The sequence below is a fragment of the Pyrgilauda ruficollis genome, unplaced genomic scaffold (genome assembly GCF_017590135.1).
Source record: "Pyrgilauda ruficollis isolate IOZ18807 unplaced genomic scaffold, ASM1759013v1 scaffold24, whole genome shotgun sequence".
Classification (NCBI taxonomy): Eukaryota; Metazoa; Chordata; class Aves; order Passeriformes; family Passeridae; genus Pyrgilauda; species Pyrgilauda ruficollis.
In genome coordinates, this window is record NW_024523648.1 from 1382864 (window position 1) to 1406330 (window position 23467).

Here is a 23467-nt window from a genome sequence, read left to right on the forward strand (position 1 = left end):
GCATACAGTACAAGAAGGAAGAAAAGCTCTTCCATTCTTTTTCCCTTGCATTTATTTTCCCTCCCCCTTCCTCGCCTCCAGAAAAAAACAAATTCAGTCTTTTAGTCCATTCTTTGTTCCAGCTTGATCTGATGCCTCTCTAAGATATGAAAAGGTAGTCCTATTTTTCAGGTTAAAGTGAATAACACAGCTAGACTTTGGTTTTCCACTATGAGTCCTAATACCTACAGTTTAAATATGCTTTCAGTTAAGCTGGAAGCCAAAGTTGAAGATTTGTTTGCTACCTTTACGTAAATTGTGGCAATGTTATTTTAATGATTCAAATATTGGAATTTGTTTCCCTGTGAACTTTTTGAAAACTGCATTTGCAGGATCTGCCATCATTTCTCCATCTTAAGTAGTTTTTTACAATACACAAGGATTTTCACACTGCATGTGACTTTCAGAACAATGAAAACAGAACTGGTGATGATGAGGGACTAGAGCATGATCATTTATGAAGTAAGGCTGAGAGAGATGGGCTTGTTCAGTCTTGAGAAGGGACAACTGAGAGGGGGCATCATCAATGACTGTCAGTATCTGAAAAGAGGGTGTCAAGAGGAGGGACTCAAGCTCTTCTCAGTCGTGCCAAGCAACAGGACAAGAGGAAATGGGCAGAAACTGATGCACAAAAAGTTCCACCTGAACATAAGAAAGAACTTTACTGTGCAGGTGAACGAGCACTCGACCAGATTCCCCAGAGAGGCTGTGGAGTCTCCCCCACTGGAGATACTCAAGAACCCTCTGCCATGTGCTACAGGATTACCCTGCTTGAGCAGGGAGGTTGGAACAGTAGACCCACTGTGGTCCCTTGCCATCGTACCCATTCTGTGACTCTGTGGTAACAGAAAGCAAAATACACAGAACTGTTGGATCCAAGCTCTTTCTTTCATGTAGAAAAAACACTGGACTAGCAATCAAACTGAAGTTAAAGTACAGAATCTAAACTTCATAACAAATCCATGCACGCAGGTAAGACAAAAACTCCTGCCTGGCACTTCTCACTATGGTTTCTTGAGAATATTTCAGTGCCACCTCACTATTTAATAAATGGCTGCAATCTACTATTTTTTTCTCTGTATCTCCCACCTGACACAAACCAGTTTAACTAAAAATTAATAAGAGCACATCACAGGAGTATTTTCTTTCCAAATATCCCAAACCAAGAGTGAAGGCAAGATCTGTCGTAGTCGGTGGTTACCATGACATCGAGTGACTTCTATCATCAATGAATGACAATGACAGGTCTACCAATGCATCAAGAGTTCCTGTTTTAATCTTAGGCATAGAAGTATCAAATTAAATTTCTTTTTGGTTTACATTCAGAAGGAAAATTTGCACGTAGAACTTCATTTTTACAACATTTTCAAGTACTACTTAACTGCTTAAAAATAATTAACCTATAAGAACAACTATTACACAAGCTGAACATCTCATTGGAAGATTTTTCCCAATCCAAAAGCAAAATTTACCTTTCTCCAGGCCTCTGCAATAGATTCATGCAAGCCATAAGGAATTAGTATCTGTAGGCCTTCACAAGTTCTGTACATTTGACGGCATACAAAAATGAAAGCTCCTTTAACAACTGGCATAAACTCACGTCCAGATAAAAGAGAAATGTCATCATGAAGAAGTTTCTTTGTGAACTGAACAAGTACATGAGCAGCTGTAGGACTAGAAATAAAATAATACATTTAAAATTTTGTTTTGTGGTAAGCCTTGAAACAAATCCTCTGACTGAACTTACTTAAAATTTTTAGGGAAAAAGAAGCTATGGAAAAAGACTAAGACCCCCAATGGAGGGACAAACTATGTTATAACCTGTAACATCAGTCAGAAGAAAAGAAACTTACAGCAAGTGATGTCACCTTGGCAAATAGCTCTATGCAATGTAAAAATACATTCATTGCCTTCCACACAAGCCACAGGACCATGAACTACACAGACTCTAAATTTTATAGAAGTCCAGTTGGGAAGACAATTTGGAGATTTCTCCACTTAGGAGATGTACATTCCAAACATTTTCATGACCTGCAGCTTAGCTGTTTTCAAAGGATCATCTCAGTTTTACTGCTGTTACAAGCTTTAGCATCAGCTAACTACATTCCACCCACAGGAACACACTGATCCTAAGTTAGGTACAGTATTACACATGGCAGCGTCTTATAAAAGACCTGTCTCTACTAGATGTACTGAAATGTAAATGCTACATTAAATCTATTTTTTCAATAAATTTGGTTAGTTTAAATACTTATTCTAAAATCAAACAAAGAAAATTGAAGAAGAGAGGCCTTTGGTCTGAAAAGTAACATTACAAATATAATGGAACTATATTCAGAGAAAGGAAAGCTCTCACATTAATTAGAAAAATAAGAAAAACATTAAATCTCCCTTATTATCAGTATTTCTTTACATTGTCATTTCACCTGGTTCTAAACATAAAGTTCTCCCTCATACATTCTATAAAATGCTTACTAGTTTAATTTATAATCAGATATTTTAGTCAAACAAAACCAAAATTTATCACATTACAGAAAAATGAAAGATGAGCAAATGAGTCTCATAAGAACAATGTAATTTATTGAAGTGCTCACTAATGCCATGCATTAATGCACTCTTACCTGTCTTTGGCATTTTTTTCATTTTCTCCATAAAGAAGAAGAGAAAGACCACCTTCTGAAGAAGCAATCCTTGCCAAAATATCAGCTACATCAAGTAAAGTGGTTTCAAGGCAGTTTATATACACCTATTTGGAAGAGGAAAAAAAAAGGAAGCATTAAATTCAATGGTTTTGTGAAAGCTATTTTTTCAAGTCTGTCTTAGGTATGCAGAACCTGAAGGTCACTTTTCTGTTGATTTCTTAATGTCTTAAACACAGTAAGTTAACATATTATGTTCCCAATGTCATTACATAGAAATCTTCATCACAAAGGGCACTAATTCCCAATATTTTCCATAATCCTTATAAAAATGTTTACAGGAAAAAAAAAAAAAAAAAAAAAAAAAAAACCAAAAAAAAAGGAAAAAAGCCTTTTTTTTTTAATATAAATCCAGAAAACAGCAGCTTTCCATGAAGAATTTATTTTATTTACACTAGTTATTGAGAACACCTAACTTACAAGTTTCCAACTGAATTAAAAAATAGAAGTAGGTTGCCTTTCAAATAGAAGGTAGAGAAAATAGTCATCCATAAAATATCCAAATGATGACAGAAAAAAGCCAAAACCAATGAAAAAAATTAAAGTGTGTTTCTTCCCAAGGAAACAGTCTCACTACAGCCCAATTTTTGCTACTATTCACAAGACTTCCATGTCACACCAATAATAGTAATGGACTAAACTATTCCATGCACACTAGGATAGTTAATGTATAAAATACCACAGAAGCTATCGTATTATGTGAGTAAAAAAACCTTCTACATAGAAAATATGGATAAAGTAGAATATTCTATATATGTGGAAATCATTTGGGAGATTATTACAAACCTCTGTGCCATTCAGCAAACTTTGAACAGGATGAAGCAGGGCATCTATCACTGTGTCCGTATACAAACATTCAGCAGCACATCCTGTTTGATCACAAAAAACCTGCAGAATCTCCATAACAAGACTTTCTGGAGAATAATTTTCTGGTGAACACAAGAAATATTTATTTATACTTTCACTTAAATATCTCTATATGATTTTTGTAGCTGCTTCTGAATTATTATTAATTTTGTTAAGGCCTAATTCAACATAGAGGGAGGAAGAAATGGTAAGGGTGGAAGGGAAGAGAAAAACTGCACTAATAACAGACACAAATTGCAAAAGAAGTTATAATATGCCTCATTATAAGTAAATATATTAGCATATAAGGAAAAAAAAAGCATTTACCTGTATGTGCTGCCAAAGCTGTCTTTGGGTAACTTGGAGAACAATAAATAAGTTGAGCAAATAATACCAACACATCAGTTATGGATACAGTAGCTATTAAAAAAAAAAAGAAAGTACTTTGTAAATTAAAGATTACGTTTAATTTTCCAAATAAAAAATGGATTTTGTAAATATATGTGAAGAATGCTTTGCTGTATAGAGGAAATCAATTATGTACAAGTTACCAGCAAAGGACATACATGTCCTTGGGACTCTAAGGTATTTCATGATCAACTTATAAGGCTTGATCTTGCTCTCAATTTAGCCAGTTGAAATTTTACAATGTCTTTCACTGTAACAAACGGCAGCCAACATTTGAAAATACTGGCTGTAGAAAAAAAACATTACCTTACCATTAGATTAAGGGAAACAACTGGAAAAGAGAGGAGTCACACAACTCTTACTCAGGTCTAAAACAAAAAAAATAAATGTAGCTAAATTCAAGATGGGAAAAATTGTTCCAAGTTTAATGTAATTACGTTAATAAATCAGCCAATCTGTGAGGAAAGAGTTGCCATCAATGAAGCTGAGAAGGACACTATTAAGAAGAAATGGCAAGATTGTTACATTTTATGGGAAAGAAATAAGCAATCCCCATCCCAGGATCTCTGCTGGATGGGTGTTACACTGGTAATGCATAAATGACAAAAGCACTTTATTAGTAGTTGTCTCTTACTCACAACTGTTCTACACTGGATCTATCAAGTCCTGATCCTCTAACCAGAGGGACAAAGACAAGTCACAGAATATCCAGTAAGGTTTGGAATTCTACATTGAATTAATAGAGACACTAAAGCAGTGGAATGCTACAATTGCCCTCACACACTTCTGTTTGCCAACCCTGCACCATATAGATTTCTCTGTCTGTTAAAGAGCTTTTCCATCTCATATGTTGTGTCCCTACTAACACTTCTGTTCCACAGGTATGAAACTTTTCTTCTACTTTTATTTTATCTTAATTAACAGATTAAACTCAGAGCACTTGTTTTCAATTTGTAATTAGCTTGAAATAATGATATTTCTTTCACATCCAAAAAACAGTTTTGGTCCCTGAATGTGTCTCTCTTCCAACCAATTACATCAAATGTTTTGACAGAAGCTATTACTCACACCTAGTAGATGTGATACAGTAGAAAAAGTGAATCCCTTACACACTGATCCAACTGTCCTTCAACACAAAAATAATGTATTAAAAGTAAAACACATAAGCAATCCATTCAACCACATCCATCAAAGAATAAAAAACTGTGTGTAGATGCTCATATATAGATATATATACACACACACCACCACTATGAAAGTTTCCAGGCTCAGAATTGGTGAACAAAGTATTGATCTTCAGTATCCACAATATTGCAGTGAAAATATATAAATATATATTGAGAATGGATAGTTTTTCTGAACAGGTTCCATTTTCCTCAACTCTCCCCCTACCTTTTTTATTTTTCAGCTGTACTGGAAAGAGATTCTGGCCTTCCTTATAGATCAACAATCTTCCTAAGAGGCACAGTGAATGAACAAAATAAATGTACTGCAATTCTGGTCCAGTGTAAGAAAAATTCTGCATATCACCTATAACAATAAAGCAAAACAATTAAAACTTTACTCTTGTAGTTTACAGTACCTAGTTACTTCCTGCAACACAAGCAGATAATTTTGGATATAAAGATAGTTTAAGTTATCAACCACTGCTATTAGTTTTCTCTTAAAAGACAGTCATACAACATTTGGGGAATAGAATAGATAGAATGTCTTCCTCTTGAGGTAGCATGCTCAAAACCCTAGAGAATGTGGATGTATGTGCATATAATCTGAGACATGCAAAGATACTCACTACAGTGCTGCTGGGAAAAGTCACTGACTTTGGAATTTTTATTAACTGCTGCCTTGCAAAATTCAAAATAATCAAGACATTGCTGGACTGCTGCATTAATCTGTGGAATAAAACACAAAGCAAAAAAGTACCTGATATTTCACAACAAATTAATTCTCTCTTGCATCCAAGTACTGTCCTTTAACACAAGAACTTAAATATCCACTTCACTTAAATTACTTAATTTTTCAGTGCTTTGTATGTACTAACCAAGAGGAGGCAAAATATATAGGGCTATTAAAATATATCACCATTATTATTACATTATCACACAACCAGTTCTATAAACATAAAGACAGTCTATGAAAAAGAGTTCAGAGAACATGGAAGTGTTTTGAGAAGCCAACAGCAATCTGTGGATGCCCTATTGTCATTACTGTGGAAGATTTTAAATTTCCATGTGTGAAAAACTTTCTCTTGAACACACTTACTAAACTGTAGGTTTGGGTGCTGGGTGCTGTCAGTGCTATTACTGCTCTTGGTGGTGTATCATTGTCATAGCACTATAATCTAATCAAGGTATATAAAAGTTTAAAAGTTATAAGCATTGTTGTAGCAAGGAAACACAAAGCATATTGTCCTGGTTTGAAGTGTGATGGAGTTAATTTCTTCGATTTTCCTATGATCTGAGAAGAATAATTTGATTTATTATAGCTTGGAGCTGCCAAGATTTATTCACAAGTGTATAAAAAAAGTGCATAAAAAAACCCCAACCTTAATCAGATGTTTACCCTTGCTTATAAATTAGATTAGACTACCCTGCTTATGGACTTTCTATTATGAACTCTTTGTTGCATGGATCATGATTTATTCTATGTCCTGTTCTATGCACACAGATAAAAAAATACAGATCTCTTATAGCTGTCTGTGTCCTTTGCTCCATCTTAAGGTTTTGTTGGTCCCATATATCTTACATTTGATTTCATTCATTATTGGCTCCTCTGGGTCTGGATTGAAGGTACTTGAGATGGTGGGTTCATGTTCAGACCCAGGTGTTTATTATTTCTTATCAGTAAAACAATCTCACAACCATGAGTTCAGCAGCTTTCCATTAGAAGTCACAAAATGGCTAACAATCTCTTGTTACAAGGTCTTTTAAGACTAAACTATCCAATTAAGAAAGGACACCTAGATTATTTTCCCTTTTAACCCAATAACTGATCCCTGGAAGCTCGCAATGCAGACTTTTCTGCTCAATTACAAAATCCCACCCAAATCCATAAAGAAGAAGGAAGAAGAAGCATGAAGAAGAAATCCAAATTTAGCACAGTGAATTTACAGTATTTATCATGCACCATTTGTCATTTTTATGCTTTTTTGGAAATAATTCTAAATATGAATGAAACATAACAAATTAATAAATTATAATACTAAGTAAACACCTGTAATAAAATATCCAAATTCCCCTTACACAGAGCTGGCCATATATGCTTCTTTGCATTTATCAATTATCCATTTAAGCAAAGAAAATTTGACAAAAAAATTTCAAAAATCCAAAAGGTTTATCTAACTGAAGAACATGGAATAGCTACCAAAACCCCCTCCCTCCCACACACCAAAAAAAAAAAAAAAAAAAAAAAAAACAAAAAAAAAAAAAAAAAACCAAAAAAAACCCAAAAAGAAAACCCAAAACAACAACAACACAAAAATTGTCCAAACCACTATGTGCAAAAAAGACTAAGTTGCAAGTGAACTTGCCTTGTAATTCATAGAATCGTAGAATGGCCTGGACTGAAAGAGATCTTAAAGATCTAGTTCCAAACAATGTAATGGGGGCATCCAACCTGGCCTTGAACATTTCCAAGGGAGGGGCATCCACAGCTTCTCTGGGGAATCTTTTTCAATGTCTCACCACCCTCACAGAAAAAGAAGTTCCTCCTAATATCTAATCTAAATCTACCCTCTTTCAGGTTCAAGCCATTACCCTGTGCTCTATCAATAAATTTTATTTACAGACTATTATTGCATATATAATCAATAAAGTATATTAACAGAAGTACTTACCAAGGATTTATATTTCCTTTCCAGAAGCTTAAATACTACTCTTCTGCTGTAATGTGCATGCTTGAATGACAAAGAAGATGTAACATCAACTACAAAGAAATGTTCTGGTTGTTAACTAAAAAGTATAAATTATCTCTGATTTTGTTCTAGTAGAGATCCCATATATAGTACATATTCAATGTATTGAACTCCAGCTCGAGTAAGCCAGTATCATATTCAACTGAGACTTTTGTCTGCAGTACATTTATGACAAAAAAACCCCTTACATCATTAGAAAAAAAAGTGTAGTAGAACACGTAGATAAAAGAATTAGGAAAAAAGTGTAATAAAACTTGTAGTTAAAAGGGAAAACCAATAACTACACTGAAATGCTAAACCATGCATTTTCAAAGTGCCAAGAAAATTGTAAGTTTATATATGGTAGGCTGGAGAAAGTTCTAATGTCCATTAAAGTTAGCAAGTTGTGTGTAGTGTGTAATATATATGTGTTCTTTCATGCTCAACACTTCCTCCAAAAAAATACTTGCATCTTTTAATGGCTGACAGTCAATTCTTCCAAAGGGAGAAAATTCTTCCAAAGCACAGAAAATACTCCTAAATTTCATGAAAACAAGTAACTGAACAGAAATTGAGGTGGAGAGTAATACTGAAAAGCAGTGGACATAAAAGTCTAAAAAAAATCTGCACTTCCTTAATTACAGTTCTCAGTATAGGCTGTTATAAGACACAATAGATCTGTGATGTCAGAACCTTAACTTTTCAAAATAAATGTCTTACATGAACAAGTTATGTATTGGTGGGTTGCAGGTTATTTGCTTACCGTCCACTTCTTAAACCACATTGCTTTGATATCTAGCAAGGCCAAGAAGTGCATTGGACTCAGGAAGTCTGGAGAGGCAGGATGATTAGGCTTGTGTTTTAATGACAAAAGTGACAAGGTACTCTCCACTACTTCTTCCATGTACCTTATGACACAAGTAGGAAAAAATGGACAGGAAATGAAAAAAAAATCACTGAAGTCCTTCCACCAATAATAGTCAAGAACAATCTTCCAATAAAACCTTGTTCAGATAAATCACCAATACCAACAGCATTATCTTTAACTTGCTCTTGTATGGGCATTAATTCTTTGTAACACCACAAATAAAACTAACATGCATCTATATTCTCCTAAGTTATGACAACTCCTAAGTGTATTACACTTGCTACACTTGCATCCAAATTATTTTTTGTTCAAAAGTACTTAGAACTCCAAAAGCTAAGTAAGCTAAATATGACTCCTATGCAACTTCCCCATTTTACTTTTCCCACCCTCTACTTTTATTTCCCCTGTTGTCACTGACCAGCCACTGTGCATCCTATAATCAAGCCTTTGTTAAAATTACATGCATCTTATTTTATGTCAATAACTATTAAATTAAGAAACAGTTACAGGGATTTGAAGGTGACATACTTTTCTGGATGTCGAATCCAGGAAGATGGTGCTTCTTTTTGGTACTCATTTAAAAGGCGAACCTGAGAACATAATTATTAAAATTTAAAAATAATTAATGCATAATGTTTCAGTAATGTTAGAAAAGGCACAAAAAGTTCATTTATACCTTTTTAAGTAAACGATTTACATCTGAGTTAGATACATCCAGACCAGCTGAAATATGAAGAGAATATTCTTCAGAAAGAAAGTACAACTCCAAGTGTCGTGCTAAAAAAAGAGAAACCAAACAACAAAAAATCACTTCAGCTCCATGACAACAGTGACAAAACAGACTGTCTTATACAGTCTTCATTATAAAATTTAACTTTTCAAAAAGTACATGACCCACGAAGTTTGAAATGTAATTAAATGCACATACCTAAACTTATATAGACTTCTTTTGTCATATTAAATGGAGAAGAAGAAAAGGTTTTTGCATAGAACCTAAGAATTTTCTCCTAAGGGTGAAAAAAGCAAGTAATGTATTAGTCATCAACTGTGTATTATAACTGCAAAATAATCAATAATTCATTTATTCTTAATATTACATATTATTCATCTAGACATCTGTGCAGATGTTAAGCATATTTTCTAAAAATATAGTTTCTGATCACAGAAATCTCCAGTTCAAAGGAAATTTTATTCAAATACTTGAACTACAGCACCAACGTAAAGCCTCACTGAGTTACAAAGCAGACCAAGGAACATTACTTTTCCATTAAGAATCAGTAACTTGTAATTATCACTCTTTTAAAAGAAATTGTAGAACTCAGATGAAAGAGAAATATATGACAGCAGCTGGGTCAACTTTCCTATTTATTTGGTAATCACTTTAAAATTTGAAGAAGCAAAGAAGTTTAATTGATATAATAAATAACCTAAAAGCCATTTAAGCAGCTGTCATTTCTTTTCCTCATCACTGCCTGTGTCATATTGCTATGTATCATTTTCTCATCATCATGGGGCATAAACCTGACTAGAACAGGTTTTAAAAAAACTACTTTACAGAGCAGTTTTGTCCATTCTTTTTACATGGGTTTCTGCTAAAAGAAATTGATATGTCTTCACTGCCATTAAAAGAAATGCAGATCACTACTTTGGAGTTTCAAAATCCTATTGAAAGCCTGTTGCAGTCCTTTAAACCAAAATGTAATGGAATCCTGTATTTCTGTTACTTAAAAAAATAGTTTATGTGATTCACACATAAATAATAAAATGTCTTGATCCCTGCTTGACTACTTATAATATGTAAGAGGTGTAACTTCTTACACTTCTTTGGTAGTCCTTTCTTTGGATACAAATCTGACAATTAGATACAAAACATTCCCTTACACTGAATGTTGCATCGGGATCTGCCAGAGAGATTGTCAGATGCTTACTCAGACTTGGCCAACTCTCAGAGCTCAGGATATCAGAGGCAGGGGCCAAGCACAGCGTCTGCAAAGCTTCTTGGCGAACCTGGAACAGTCAAAAAGATAAACAACAAAAACCTATTCACAGTAGCCTCTGAAATATGTAATTTACAAGTCAGAGGGAGGGAGGACAGGAAGGAACAGAACTTGGCTGTAGAAGAGATAAGGAATAACAAATACGTATCTTCTGCTCTACTTTTTATGGCTATTTAGACAAAACACTACATCATTGAGTAGGGAAAATGTGTGCATTCAAAGAAGCAATAAAACCATTTTAACTGGGTTTTCAATACTGGATGCAAGGTTTATGTTTTATTTTCTGCCTGTAATCAAATATTTTGAAACTGGGGAATATAGCTCTCTAAAGCTCTCAGCTAGGAGAAGCAGACAGTCATTAGACATTGTGTTATACTGCTGAATTTTCATCAGCATTCTAAGTAATTTCAAGTAACTTTTTTTTCAATTCATAGACAATTGTTACCTCTAGCAATTTATTTCATCTTACTGAAAGAAATTGTAAGACATTTTAATAACATTTAATAGCATCAGGCTTTTTAGCTGGTTTTCTAATAAAAAAAATTGTTTGCACCATCTCCTACCTACCATGCCCGTTTCAACTACCAGACAAGCCCCAACAAGTCTTATCAAGGCAGCACATTCAAACCGGTATTTTTCCAAGCTTCAAAAGTACCAGCAGCTGGTGCTGGTTGTTGGTTAGAGACACAAATTAGTACTGCCACTGACATGACAGCAAACCTAACTTAGATTTATATTTTCCATTTGGCAGCAGGTTGCTGGCAAATCAGCAGGCATCTCTCCCTCCAGACAGGGGCAACTCAAAAGGCAACACAGAAGTTACCAAGAAGGGCAAGGGACATGTATACAGGACAAATAATGTTCAGTAATTTTATTTATTATGGAACAACTTTCTTTTGAACTAAAAATGACAATCTATAGCACACAGATCTCTAAAAGTATATAGACACTTGCTGCAACACTAGTTTTTGAACCAGATGGTTACAAACAATGAAATATTGCACTGCAGAGTAGCTTTTGCACTGAAGGTAAGATAAATGAACTAACAAAGACAAGTTTCCACTCAGGTATATAGGAACTCGTATGTACATACAGGCTACTCTACAATATGCAAAAACATTCATTTGTTTCAACATTTCATTTCTGTTTTTAAACTTACTTCCTTGGGCTGAATAGGGTCAAGCTTTTCTGTGAGCAGCTGCAATTGTTCTTGACTCATGAATGCATAACTCTGTAATACACATTATAAAAGGATCATTAGTATATTTTATTAAACTGAACAGCAGAAGATTAAAATCATCAGTCTTTCTGATTCCTAATTTACTTTTAATAATTAGGACTTCAACATTTACACTAATTTTACTGTAAAGTCAACATTCCAAATGTTTTCTGCTGTTTGCCCAAAGTTAAACTTACGATAATGAAATCACTATGACATATTTTGTTTGCTTTACTTCAAAGTTTTCTGTATCTACAAAAAGTCCCTTATAATAATTTATTCAGCAAGAAATGTAGCCTAGTACACTAGCCTGGAAATGAACTGCACGTTATTTGGCTTCTGAAGTTGTTTGGCTTCTAAAATCACAAAAGTTAGATGATGTAATTATTTTATCTTTATCTTTCTATACCATACTTGGATAGGTACTTTGGAGCATATGGGCATCATATTGATCTCATACAGCATATGATGCCTAAAGTAGCTAGTATAAGCTTAGTACGTAAAACTGAAAGAAAAGCAAATAGTTTGGGTTAAAGATATAACAAAGATGGGAAAAATTAATCTTTCTCTAGGGCCATTCCACTGACAGAAACTTAATTTTGCAGTATCATGCTTATTTCATAACATAGAGAGAACACCCATTGTACCTGGTTGAAGGAGGAGTCACTGTCAGAACAGTTGTCTGTGTAATAGACACTCCGACGTTCTCTCTTTGCTTTACTAGCCTGCTCCTTATCATGCATCCGATCTTCCTCAAACTTATTAATCAAAGATTCTACCACAACCATCATGACATTCTTCAAGGCATGGATCATTTCTCTGTATCTTCAAAGTAAAGATGATTTTAATATATAAGAATATAAAAATCACTATGTAAAAAACAACCAAAAAAAAAAAATCACTACATCATGAATAACTGGATATGACATAATGCTAATTGGACTTGAATTCACCGAATTTACAGAAATTAATGAATACCAAATCCAAATCCAAACTGAGCAAGGAAACATATGTACCTTAGATGTTTCAGTTAACAATGTTTTAAAATCACAACAAAACTCCTTTTGTTCCCTTCCAGAACCATTCAATGAAATACCACTATCATAATTCTATTTTGGGATGTTCTTAAGAAAGAACAACATGAGTCCACCAAAAAGGAGGACCTGTCCCTGAGAGAACAGGCCAGTTCTCATCCTTGTTACTGTTTGTTTCTTGTAGTTCAACATCCAATTTTTCTTCTGCTATAAACCTTGAGCAGATCCAGTAGAAGTGAACATATCATCTTGATTCAAGATCTTGAGTACAGGTCATGCACACAAAATAATTTTCTTTCAACAAAACCCATGCTTTTCTAATTTCCACAAATTGAAAAATAATATCCACAGGGAAGCAATTAAAAATAAAAAAATGCTTCAGAAAAGCATCCTGTCATAAAATGCTGATGTTTTTATTTCAAATTATTTTTTACTTTAATGCTACAATTATTTATTTACAGTCATCAAAGATACAGATTATCATACTGTGCTTTAATATCTTCCTACATGTCAAATCAAAAATATAAGATACATATTTAGTTTATTGGAGTTTCTTCTACCAATTTTAATACACACAAAACTCTAAGGTCCTGATCCTTGAAACAAAATTATACAAACAATATAATCTAAAAAATTGTCATGCTAGCATCTATTTTCCTATTTTCTTATTCTGCAACACATAAAAATGACCACTGATGCTAAAATCCTAAATACCTCAAAAATTTCACATATTTGGTACCTATCTTTTTATGTAGTTGTTCTCAACCTTAATTCCAGGGTGAGACAAAGCACGACAAATTGCAATGTAGGGTGGGAATATCTGAATTTCTTAGCACTGATTTTGGTTACAGGTTCAGAACTGTTATTGGTTCAGATCTTATTTTTCCAAAACGCATTATAGCAAAGCAAAAAGAACACTAAGACAAAGAAGAAATAGAGATGTGAATTGCAGGTATATACTCACTCTTTCGATTCACGCGCCTTCTTAGTAAGATGTTGGACAAGTGTGTCATAGCCAGATATTTCACCCTGGCTTTGAGCAGAGGTACATTTTTCTGTTTCTTCTTCAATCACAGGTCCCACAGTCTTTTTTATGTATTGTCTAAGGTATTTCACAAACTCATAGCTGCAAGAAACATGCAAAATTAAAATGTTATATCTCTTTGAATTCACCATGAAACATTTTCAACATTATTCCAACAACCACTATCTTCTCTCCCAGTACATCTGTTACCCTGAGGTAAGAGTTTATGACTTGCATGTAAATAAACTTCAGGGGTGTAAAATAACATATTACAGTTCGATCTTCTTCAGTATGGTCAGTATCAACATATTGTAGGAAGAAACAATACAAAGAAGAAGAAACAAAGCCAATAGCTAGTTTACCAAAATGCACACTTTCACTTCATGCTTCTTCTAAAAATAAAGATCCACTCAGACCAAAAGACTTTACCAAAAGGTAAAGGTTTTGTAGACAAAAAACAAAGAGTATCACGAAATTTCAAATTCCAAAAGAAACATTCCTTATAGCACTCTGAACATGCCCTAAACTGTCTGGTAATATTATTTATGCATCATACGTACAAAATTAGAAAATACACAGAAGACAGTTTATAAATTAGAGCGTATGAGAACATCTATGGCCTTTGAAATTCTATGTGTCATGACAATATACAGATCTCAGTCAAACTGACAAAACAGCCATCTGTGATTACACAAACATATCAAGTTCAAGGATTCACCACTTTGCAGTCTTATGATCAGATAGCCCCAGACCAGACACTTCCTAAGAGAACAGAATAATCAGAGAGAGATCTCAAACTAAAGACTCTCCCTGGGTCTTCCAACTTCATATTAGCTACAGAAATTGCCAGAATAGTGCTCAGAATAAATCAACTTCCCTTTTTGGCTAGATTTGTGATTTGTATAAAGGGCAAGGCTAACAGAAACATACAAAAAAAGTAATCATATAGTAACAATACATGCATAATTTTATTTTCATTGATTCAAAAGTAGATGTGCAACTACTTCACATTAACTTGGATTTTAAAAAAACCCCAAAACAAACAACAAAGCACAGAAAATTGTATCATGATAGATACTTCCTCACTAGATTGCCTACTTCAGGTTCCATCAGGTATGTCCCTGTCTTCTCCCCTACCTTTCCATTCTCATTCTCAGTGAAAGCAACAGAAATACGTCTCAAGAACTATGCAAAATATGTTTATTTTTGTTTTCATTTGTGAAATTGCACATAACTCTCCACTGCATGAAAGCTTTCGTGAAACTGTCTCCCGTTTGTTCTATAAGGGCAACACTTCCAGGGTATATGTTTTTGCAGTGACTCCTTCGCTCTGAAATATACAGTAACCACATCACTATTCACACCACTACTTTTATGAGCTTCTAGTCTTCATCTTCTGCCTTATTCTTCCACCTTAGACATGTTTTGTAACAATTACGCGTTTCAGTGATGACAATACTACTTCTTCACAAGCAGAATCAATTCAGACTGATCTGGTAGGACTTACAAAGGAATAACACTTGGGTGTTAAAAATACCTCTAATATAACAGAAAACGTGCTACTTATGTAGTTTAAAATCCTTTTGTCTACTACTGCACAGAAGTTTTTTACTTGATTCAACTTTCCTTTTTATTAGCTTTCTGAGGATCCTGCATTTCTGTCTTTTCTACATCAAAGTGGGAACAAAGGATAAAGTAAGGCCTCAAAATCTTGTAAAATTACTGTGTCAAAATAAGCATGAGGCAGAAACAGTACTGCTCAAAATGCTGAGCTGAACCAGAGCACTGCACAATTCAAAAGCACACACTACTAATAACAGAGCTTGCACTCTGGATGGATAGGTTAAGGATAAAGTTTCTTAATGGCCTCACTTATAAATGACCATATGACCTCTCTGATTTTCCATGAAAACCAGCCTGAACTGCCATGGGTCACAAACAAGACAAGAATACCTCCAAAAATATTGCAGCACCAGATAGTAATCCTCATGTTCTGAATTTAAAGATCACTTGATTTTCCATTAAATGTATATTAAAAGTGTTCTCATGAAAAGAAGTATTTTTAGGATCGCAAATTTTCTAACATACAAAAAAGAGTAATGGATGTCAAGGTTTCACGGCTGTAAAAGGAAAAGCTATATAGGCATTGCTTCAACCACTTACAGACCTTACTCCCTCACCCTGGGTATTCTATTAGGTTCTCAAAAAAAGTGACAGAAATAGGTTTTTTTTTGTTTGAGCTTTATTGTGTATATCTTCTCTAAATATTTTTTTTTCCTTTCAGAATTACATTCTTTCAACTTTGACATGTTTGCGACCAAAATATTTTACTGCCATGCTTGTCACCCAGCAACCTATTTAGTCAAAATTCACAAGAGTATACGCAACAGTGTAATTCAATACATTGGTAACAAAAACCAAAACTGAACTAAAATACCTTTTAAAGAATCTTCAGAACACATGCAAGTGTCAAGATTTTAAAATTACAGTGAAATTTTAGATAAACCCTAATTCTACTTCACTTATTTACTTTTACCTAACTCCTACCACTGAAAAAGGAATGCTAATACCTAGGTAAATTTAAGAGAATGTAGATAGGGCCACTTCTGAAAAAACTGATAGGGAACCAGCTTTCTCAGAAGTCAAGTCACAGAGCTGTTTCTTCTTAAAACGTCTTCAGGTCATTTCAGCCTGATATTGTCTTGGCTTGTCATAAACTGTGCACTAAAAATTTCCCATGTAGTAAAAAATAATCAAGTTATAACATCATGGAAAGGAAAGAGGAGCATGGGATCTAGAAATTTACATTGCATGTGAGGTCACACTGTCAAATCTGATTTACCAGAAGTGTGATGGGGATACATTTCTGTTTTATTTACAACATAAATTAAAAGAATGATTGGAATAGATAGATAAGACAGACATGTCCAGTAATACAGGCTAGAGAGAACAATCAAATATGGAAGCCAATGGCCCTCTGAAAAAGTACTCTACTTTGAAAAACATGACTATGCTGTCTAGCAAGCATCAAATATACTGAGAGTCTCCAGTGACTACTTCTTCTAGCTCCTTTTCATGTGTGCACATGCATCAGAGCTTTGTAAATTGCTCTCTCACAAACAGATCATGGATTACTACTACAGCAAAAACATATTAGCAAGAATGGATGGGGAAAAAAGCAAACCAAGAAAATGGTGACGTTAATTTTATTCTTTAAATTAGCATAATCTGAGAGTTGATTAGTGACAGGAATATCTACATATGTATAAATACACACACATTTACGAAGTAATGTAAAGTGTAGACATTTCCCAGGAATAGTACAGTTTAAGACATACCAACTTCTTAAAAAGACTAAAAATAACAAAAAATATTTTTACTTGTGAAAATTCTCATCTGTTTCCTCCAGATGCAAGAGAATTTCTTCTGCACATTCTACTGATGGAGCTCCAGTGATTTTGTCCTTCACACTCTGCAGCAACTGTCTAAGCATAGACTGTAATAGAGCTTCGTCTTCACTGGTAAAGTGAGACATCTGCAGAAAACAAACAGAAGAATAAGAAACTCTCATAGTTTTGCTGTTCTTCAAGATGCTAAGAAAAGCACAAATCCCTTAAATTGCCACTTTTTTACTGTTACCAACAGGATTTTCATCAAAAGACATAATCACAGACAGAAAATATTTGACAGAGTTTATCTTAAGACCAACTGAAAACACAATCAAATCAGTTTCACTAAAACTCCTGATATTGTAGCATAATATTCTTAAAGGAGATAGTACATTAGGAAAAGCTTGAATATTCCTATTTGTACTTGCCCATGACAGAGGCACAAGACCACATGGCAAGTTTAAAAAAAATTAAAAGGAGGGAAGGTTGCACAGATGCAATGACTGTATTTTGATAAAAAAACAACTTTATAAATAGTCTCTGACCTGCTTCTCATCCATTATTACTACCCAGTTCTGACTTTGGAATCCCTCTACTCAGAGCTATTGCTGTGCCCATGACTGAAAGTGCTGTCAGCTTTTGAAAGGGCCAGGTGGAATTATCAGAACAGTTTAATTGCCTTGTGCTAATCAACAGCAGTGACCTGACAGAGTCCTGTCAAATTAAATGGAAACTACTGGGAAAAACTGGGGGGAAAGAAGCAGTGAGAAACTGGAAACATCTGCAAAGTCCAGAAGACAGACAATCAGTTAAATTTTCAAGAACTGCAAAAAAAAAAAAAAATACATGAGCTTATTTTTAATCTTGATTAATCAATGGCTTAAAAATCTTTATAGGCCATGGAAGACTTTCAAACCTCAGTGGCAGTTTTAGCTTATATATTTATAGCCTATTTAAGGAAAAATTACTTAGAGATATTTGACTTTTCTGAATTAAAAATTAAAGACTCTCTAAGCACCTATGAATAAACAATACACACACACGTGGAAGAGACAACATAGCAAATTGCTGTTTAAGTATCAAATAGTATCAACCAGAGGAAAAAGGAAAAAAAAAAAAGCCATATAGCACCAGCTGGAAGAGTTATCTTTAATGAAGATAATAGTTCATCAAGGTAACACTCTTCTGTAGTAAGTAACACAGTTGCTGAACATTTTACTTAGATCTATCATTAATCAATACTAACTCAATCATCTTACCAGAAATTTCATTAAACTAAACTCAGAGCAAACAAACAAAACACCCCAAATCCCTTGCAATAATCTTAAATCGCGGATCTGCAGCCCTCTTTTTCTTATAGAATCTCAAGACACTTAATGAACTTTTAGGTCTATATAAACATCAGACAATATCCTAATCCCTTGGGGGGAAAAAATAAAATCACCAAGTATTTTTGTATAACTAGGCATTTTTAGAAGTGCAAGGTATCCAGATACTCGCTGGCAATCAGTGCAAAGCCCTGCTCAGGTTATTCATACAGAGAAATCATGAGAATATTGCAGCTTCACCTCCAGTTTGCCTCTAAAAGTCTTACCTGACTTATGTAATCACTAACAAAGATACATATCTTACATTTCATTTGTAAAGGCTGGCGGTTTGTTGTGCTTGGGTTTTTGGTGGTTGTTGCTTTGGGGGTTATTTCCCAGCAGGTATATCCCCCACTCAGTTTCCAGGCAACATTTAAATGGTCATTTTCTCCCTAAATCACAACTTTACCCAAAGCCCAGTTTGAGCAGTCTTTTCGAGGTCCCGGCACTATCCCACATGAAAATCCTGCCCCACAACTCGGGCAACGATTCAGAAGCGGCCTGTTGTTGCCAGCATTTATGCTCACACCAACCTCCGCCTGGGCAGGGAGGCAATTTCAGCAACAAGCCGAGGAGAGCAGCTCCCAGACCGCGAGCAGTGCGAGAATCCCTGCCCCTCCCGGCGCTTCACCGCCCGTCCCTCGGCCGCGCACCAGGGCGGGGCGGCAGCCGGGATTCCCGGGACAACCCACAAAGCAGGAGAGCAGCCGGTCCGTCCCCAGGGTCGGGAGAGGCTACGCCTGCCCAAGTGCTTCCCTCAGCTAGCGCTGACAGCGCAGGCGAGCTGTGCTCGGGCAGCCGCTCAGCTCCGCCACGCTCCCCCACGGTATCCCGGGATCCCGCATTCCCAGTCCCCGCCCGCAGCCCGTGCCGCTGCCCGGCCCGCCGGGATTCACCTTGGGCGGCCGCGGCCCTTGGCAACCGTGGCGCCGCCGCCGCCGTGTCTCGCCGGGCCCTGGAAACATCGCGAGAGGGCGCGTGGGCCGCCCGCGCCCCGCCCGCGCGGGATGGCGGTGTTGCGGTGGTGGCTGCCGTGAGGGCTCCGCGGGGAGCCGCAGCACCGGGAGCCGCTCCGCCGCCAGCCGGGACGTGTTTGCCGATACGGGCAATCCCAGCAGAACTCAGGAGCATTCAGCGCTTCCTGGCTTCAGGCTCCTCTCTGTTCAGCCCGGGGTGGTGGCCCTCAGGTTTCCCGCTGAAATCGAAGGAATGCAGTCGTGCCGTTATTCCCAATTTACATCAGCAATGGAGCAGGTTGTCTCAGTAAATAAAATAATGAAAGGCAAGGAATTTTTCAGTCCTCTTTGGCTCTCCATTCCCTAATGTGATGAAGGAAATATTACAAAAATATCAAATAGTATTTTTTCTCTCCAGCAAATAAATGTATAAAAATGTATAAAAATGTATAAAAACAGCAAAAGCAGTTTGATATGAAATAATTTATATTAGGTCTGCTATAATAAACCAGAATTTGGTTACGGTAAACACTCGTAATGATGTTTTTCAGTGCTTGCATGCAAAGTGTTACATAGTGTATTATTATCCTTTCCTCCAATATTTTTCTAATGATTCTGATGTTGGGTGGTGCTAATTTTCCATGTGATGTGTCCTTTAAATCTTAATCCTCCATGTAATGCTAACCTTCTATGAGTACTTATTCCTTTAACTGTAGCCCCTTCAGTTAACAGAGCTCTACTTAGTTGTGGGGATCCACTTCCACAGTAGAATTAAGCTAATAAAGTCCTGTATTTCTATTGGAAAGAGACAATTCAGGAGCAACACAAACCTCTCTTACTGCTGGTTCTCAGAAACCGGATTTTGATCGGTTGCAACAAAGTTTCTGTGGTAGCTTTAGAAGTGAGCTCCTCAGTGCTTGGATGTGGCCAGTGTGCTCGGGTACCTACAAAATAAAATTGGAAAAATTGTCTGCTTACTACTGCTTGCAAAGGAGCTCCAGTAAACTGACAGAGTCCTGGTAGCTTGGCCTTGCACTCTCCCCATCTTCTAAGTGCATTGTTTGGAATGGGCTACATGTTACAGCAGCTTATCCCACATCCATGCCAGGATCTTCCTTCACAGGCAACAGAATAGTTTGCTTCTTTTCTGTCCTCATACCCACTGAGAGGTGCAGTGGTGCAACACTTCTAATTCCTTTATCACTTCATAAGCACTGATTCACTTGACAGCATCTCAGTTTCATAGCTGATAAGGAATAGAAAAAAAATCAATGTACATAGTGCTCTGCATTCATAGTCCTTACTGAAAGAGCCTACACTTTAACAAGCCTTCCCTATCTTATAAAAAACCTTATAAGAAAAGTTGCACTTGTAACGGCATCACAGAAAAATGTCCTCATGATGCCTGCTATGTTCTTGAAATCTTTCCATTCCTTTCTGCCTTCTCCCACCCTCTGTATTGCATCCAGCTTCTTTAGCCATATTTTGCACCCATTGGAATTTGGAGCCCTTTCTTGTGAGCAAAGCTGGCAGACCTCAGATGGTGTTGGCTATGATTATTAGGATGCATCCAGGCAAAAGATGATACCACTCCGAGGGTGGTACTCCAGAGTGAACAGTGCCATTCTGAAGTACAGCATGTTTACATGGATGGATATGTCTGTCACTTGAGAGAGGTTGCAATCACTGTGAAATTGTTCATGCGGATTTCACACTGGTGAATTTCCACTCTCTTTCACTCTAGGAATTCCTTCTCCTGGGTAAAAATATTCCAGATGTTCTCCCTCTGTTGTACAAACAGGAAAGCCTGGCTAGTAACCCCAGTTCAGGAAGGCACGGTCTTCATAAGATCTCAGCATTGTTAGAAAGTCACAGTGCTGACTTCCATAATTTTAGAAACTTAAAGGAAACAACACACAAATTCTTAGAGTGTGTAGCATATAAGATAAGCAAAGTTTCAAACTATGGAACATTATAGGAATGTAGTTTAAGTATTATAGAGGAGTTTAATTTTATTTATATGGTTTTCTCCCCATACCTTGAACATGTCCCAAAATTTGAATTATCAGTTTATGCCAAATTTCTGTAAATTTAAAATGTTTTTGCAGTGTCTTCAATGTGGCAGACCATATAAAAAAGGAAACTGTGAAAAACAGAAGAATCTTCTTTACAGCTGTTGGTAGTAGTGGAAACAGCTTGTATTGGTGCCCATGTCATTACAACAGGGACATAATTTCTCTCCCCTCTTTCTGCTCTTTCTGACTTTTCTCTTTTCCTTCACTGGAACTTCCCACAAGACTGCTCTTTTTCTGGATGGCACAGAAAGGTTTGGAGAAATTTTGATTTTATGTAGTTGATGCACAGCTGTTAGTTTCTCCAAGACTTTAGCTACAACTTTACCAAATGTATATGTAGGACCTACTAAAGAAATTGGGGTTTGGTATCTGATTAAAAAATTTAGCATAGCCAGTATCTATTGAAATTCCAGTTTATCAGCCTTTCCTTGTCTGATACAGTTTTCAAAGAACTATATACCAGATAACTAAAAGGGAAGGCAAACTCCACTTGACTAAGACAAACCCAACCAAACCAAAACAAAAGCAACTTTTTATACTCCCATTTCAGAGCTAAATCAAGATCAGAAGGAGTCAAGGTGTACTCACTTTAGAGTTTCCCAAACGTGGACTAAGATATGAAAAGGAAGAAATGAGTTAGGAAAGGAGAAATAAGTGTAAATTCTGGTTCTGGAGGTAGCACAAGAAGTCTTCATCACCTTTCTGCACAGTGACATCCCTTAAGCAGTTCTTGAGACTCCACATAAAAGATGAGGACAGTTCATCAACCCTTGTATGAATGCTGTGGCATTTGTTGCCCTCTCACATCACATTTATGGCAGTTTCCCAAATTTGGAGGAACAATGAACATGTTTTAAGACATTATTAGATCATAATCTAATCATAAATATCAAAAAGGAAACTGCTTAAAATATTACGGCTGATGGGAAAATCTTTTTAAATAATCTCCAAAGGAAATTTTCTGTTTTGGAGACCATCTGTCCTTTCCTCCCTGTGCACTCTGGGGAAATACTAACCCCTGGATAGATGTTTCCGCTAAAACAAACACTAAGAAACTGATGGGTAAATGGTCACGAGGGTTGCAGGCTGGAGCACTTATGTGATCAGCTGCACTTAGAAATCTTGTGTTAAAACACATGCAAACAGAATTTATACCTTCCATAACAGGGAGAATGTAAAGTGTCCTGACAGGTCAAAAGTTACATCAGATGACTTCGTACGTACCTTTTGAGAGCTAAGCTGGTATGAGATGCATGTAAACTATTACAGGAATCAAAAAATTAAATTGGGTCAGTTTGCTTATTTGGCCATTAAACTTCAGTTATGATGACATTTCAAAAAGACTGAAGATCTTATTTTGCTGTTCCTGGTCTCTTTTCTTCTGAAAAGTGAGAGACTGGCAGGAAATCAATAGGACTCTCACATAACATTGTAAAGCACCAACTCTGAACCAGCCTGTCCAATACCAATCAGGAATGTTATTGATTAAAAATGTAACTTAGTGAATATATAGGTACTGATTTTTCCATCTGTATTTTATGATGCAGTTTTCAATAGATGCTCTGTTTGCAGTTGTAAAAGTAACTACTGGAACTGAGGTGATAAAATTTATATTGCAATGCTAAGTAGCTACCTCAAAGAATCAAAGACAAAA

At 35.9% G+C, this 23467-nt stretch overlaps 1 protein-coding gene across 1 annotated transcript in view; it reads right to left on the reverse strand.

The window, feature by feature from the left end:
- The window catches only part of TBC1D32 (TBC1 domain family member 32), a 74399-nt gene extending 54678 nt beyond the window's left edge, over positions 1 to 19721 (reverse strand). Inside the window, exons 1-17 of the mRNA XM_041469893.1 lie at positions 19679 to 19721; positions 17407 to 17561; positions 13967 to 14128; positions 12616 to 12793; positions 11909 to 11980; positions 10634 to 10759; positions 9681 to 9759; positions 9429 to 9529; positions 9281 to 9342; positions 8648 to 8792; positions 7828 to 7887; positions 5785 to 5884; positions 5385 to 5522; positions 3912 to 4004; positions 3525 to 3667; positions 2661 to 2785; positions 1512 to 1713 (exon numbers count right to left, since the gene is read on the reverse strand). Of these exons, the coding sequence (XP_041325827.1) occupies positions 1512 to 1713; positions 2661 to 2785; positions 3525 to 3667; positions 3912 to 4004; positions 5385 to 5522; positions 5785 to 5884; positions 7828 to 7887; positions 8648 to 8792; positions 9281 to 9342; positions 9429 to 9529; positions 9681 to 9759; positions 10634 to 10759; positions 11909 to 11980; positions 12616 to 12793; positions 13967 to 14128; positions 17407 to 17561 (1941 nt within the window). The 5' untranslated portion in view covers positions 19679 to 19721. The remainder of the gene's footprint in view (positions 1 to 1511; positions 1714 to 2660; positions 2786 to 3524; positions 3668 to 3911; positions 4005 to 5384; positions 5523 to 5784; positions 5885 to 7827; positions 7888 to 8647; positions 8793 to 9280; positions 9343 to 9428; positions 9530 to 9680; positions 9760 to 10633; positions 10760 to 11908; positions 11981 to 12615; positions 12794 to 13966; positions 14129 to 17406; positions 17562 to 19678) is intronic.
- Between the last annotated feature and the right edge of the window lie 3746 nt (positions 19722 to 23467).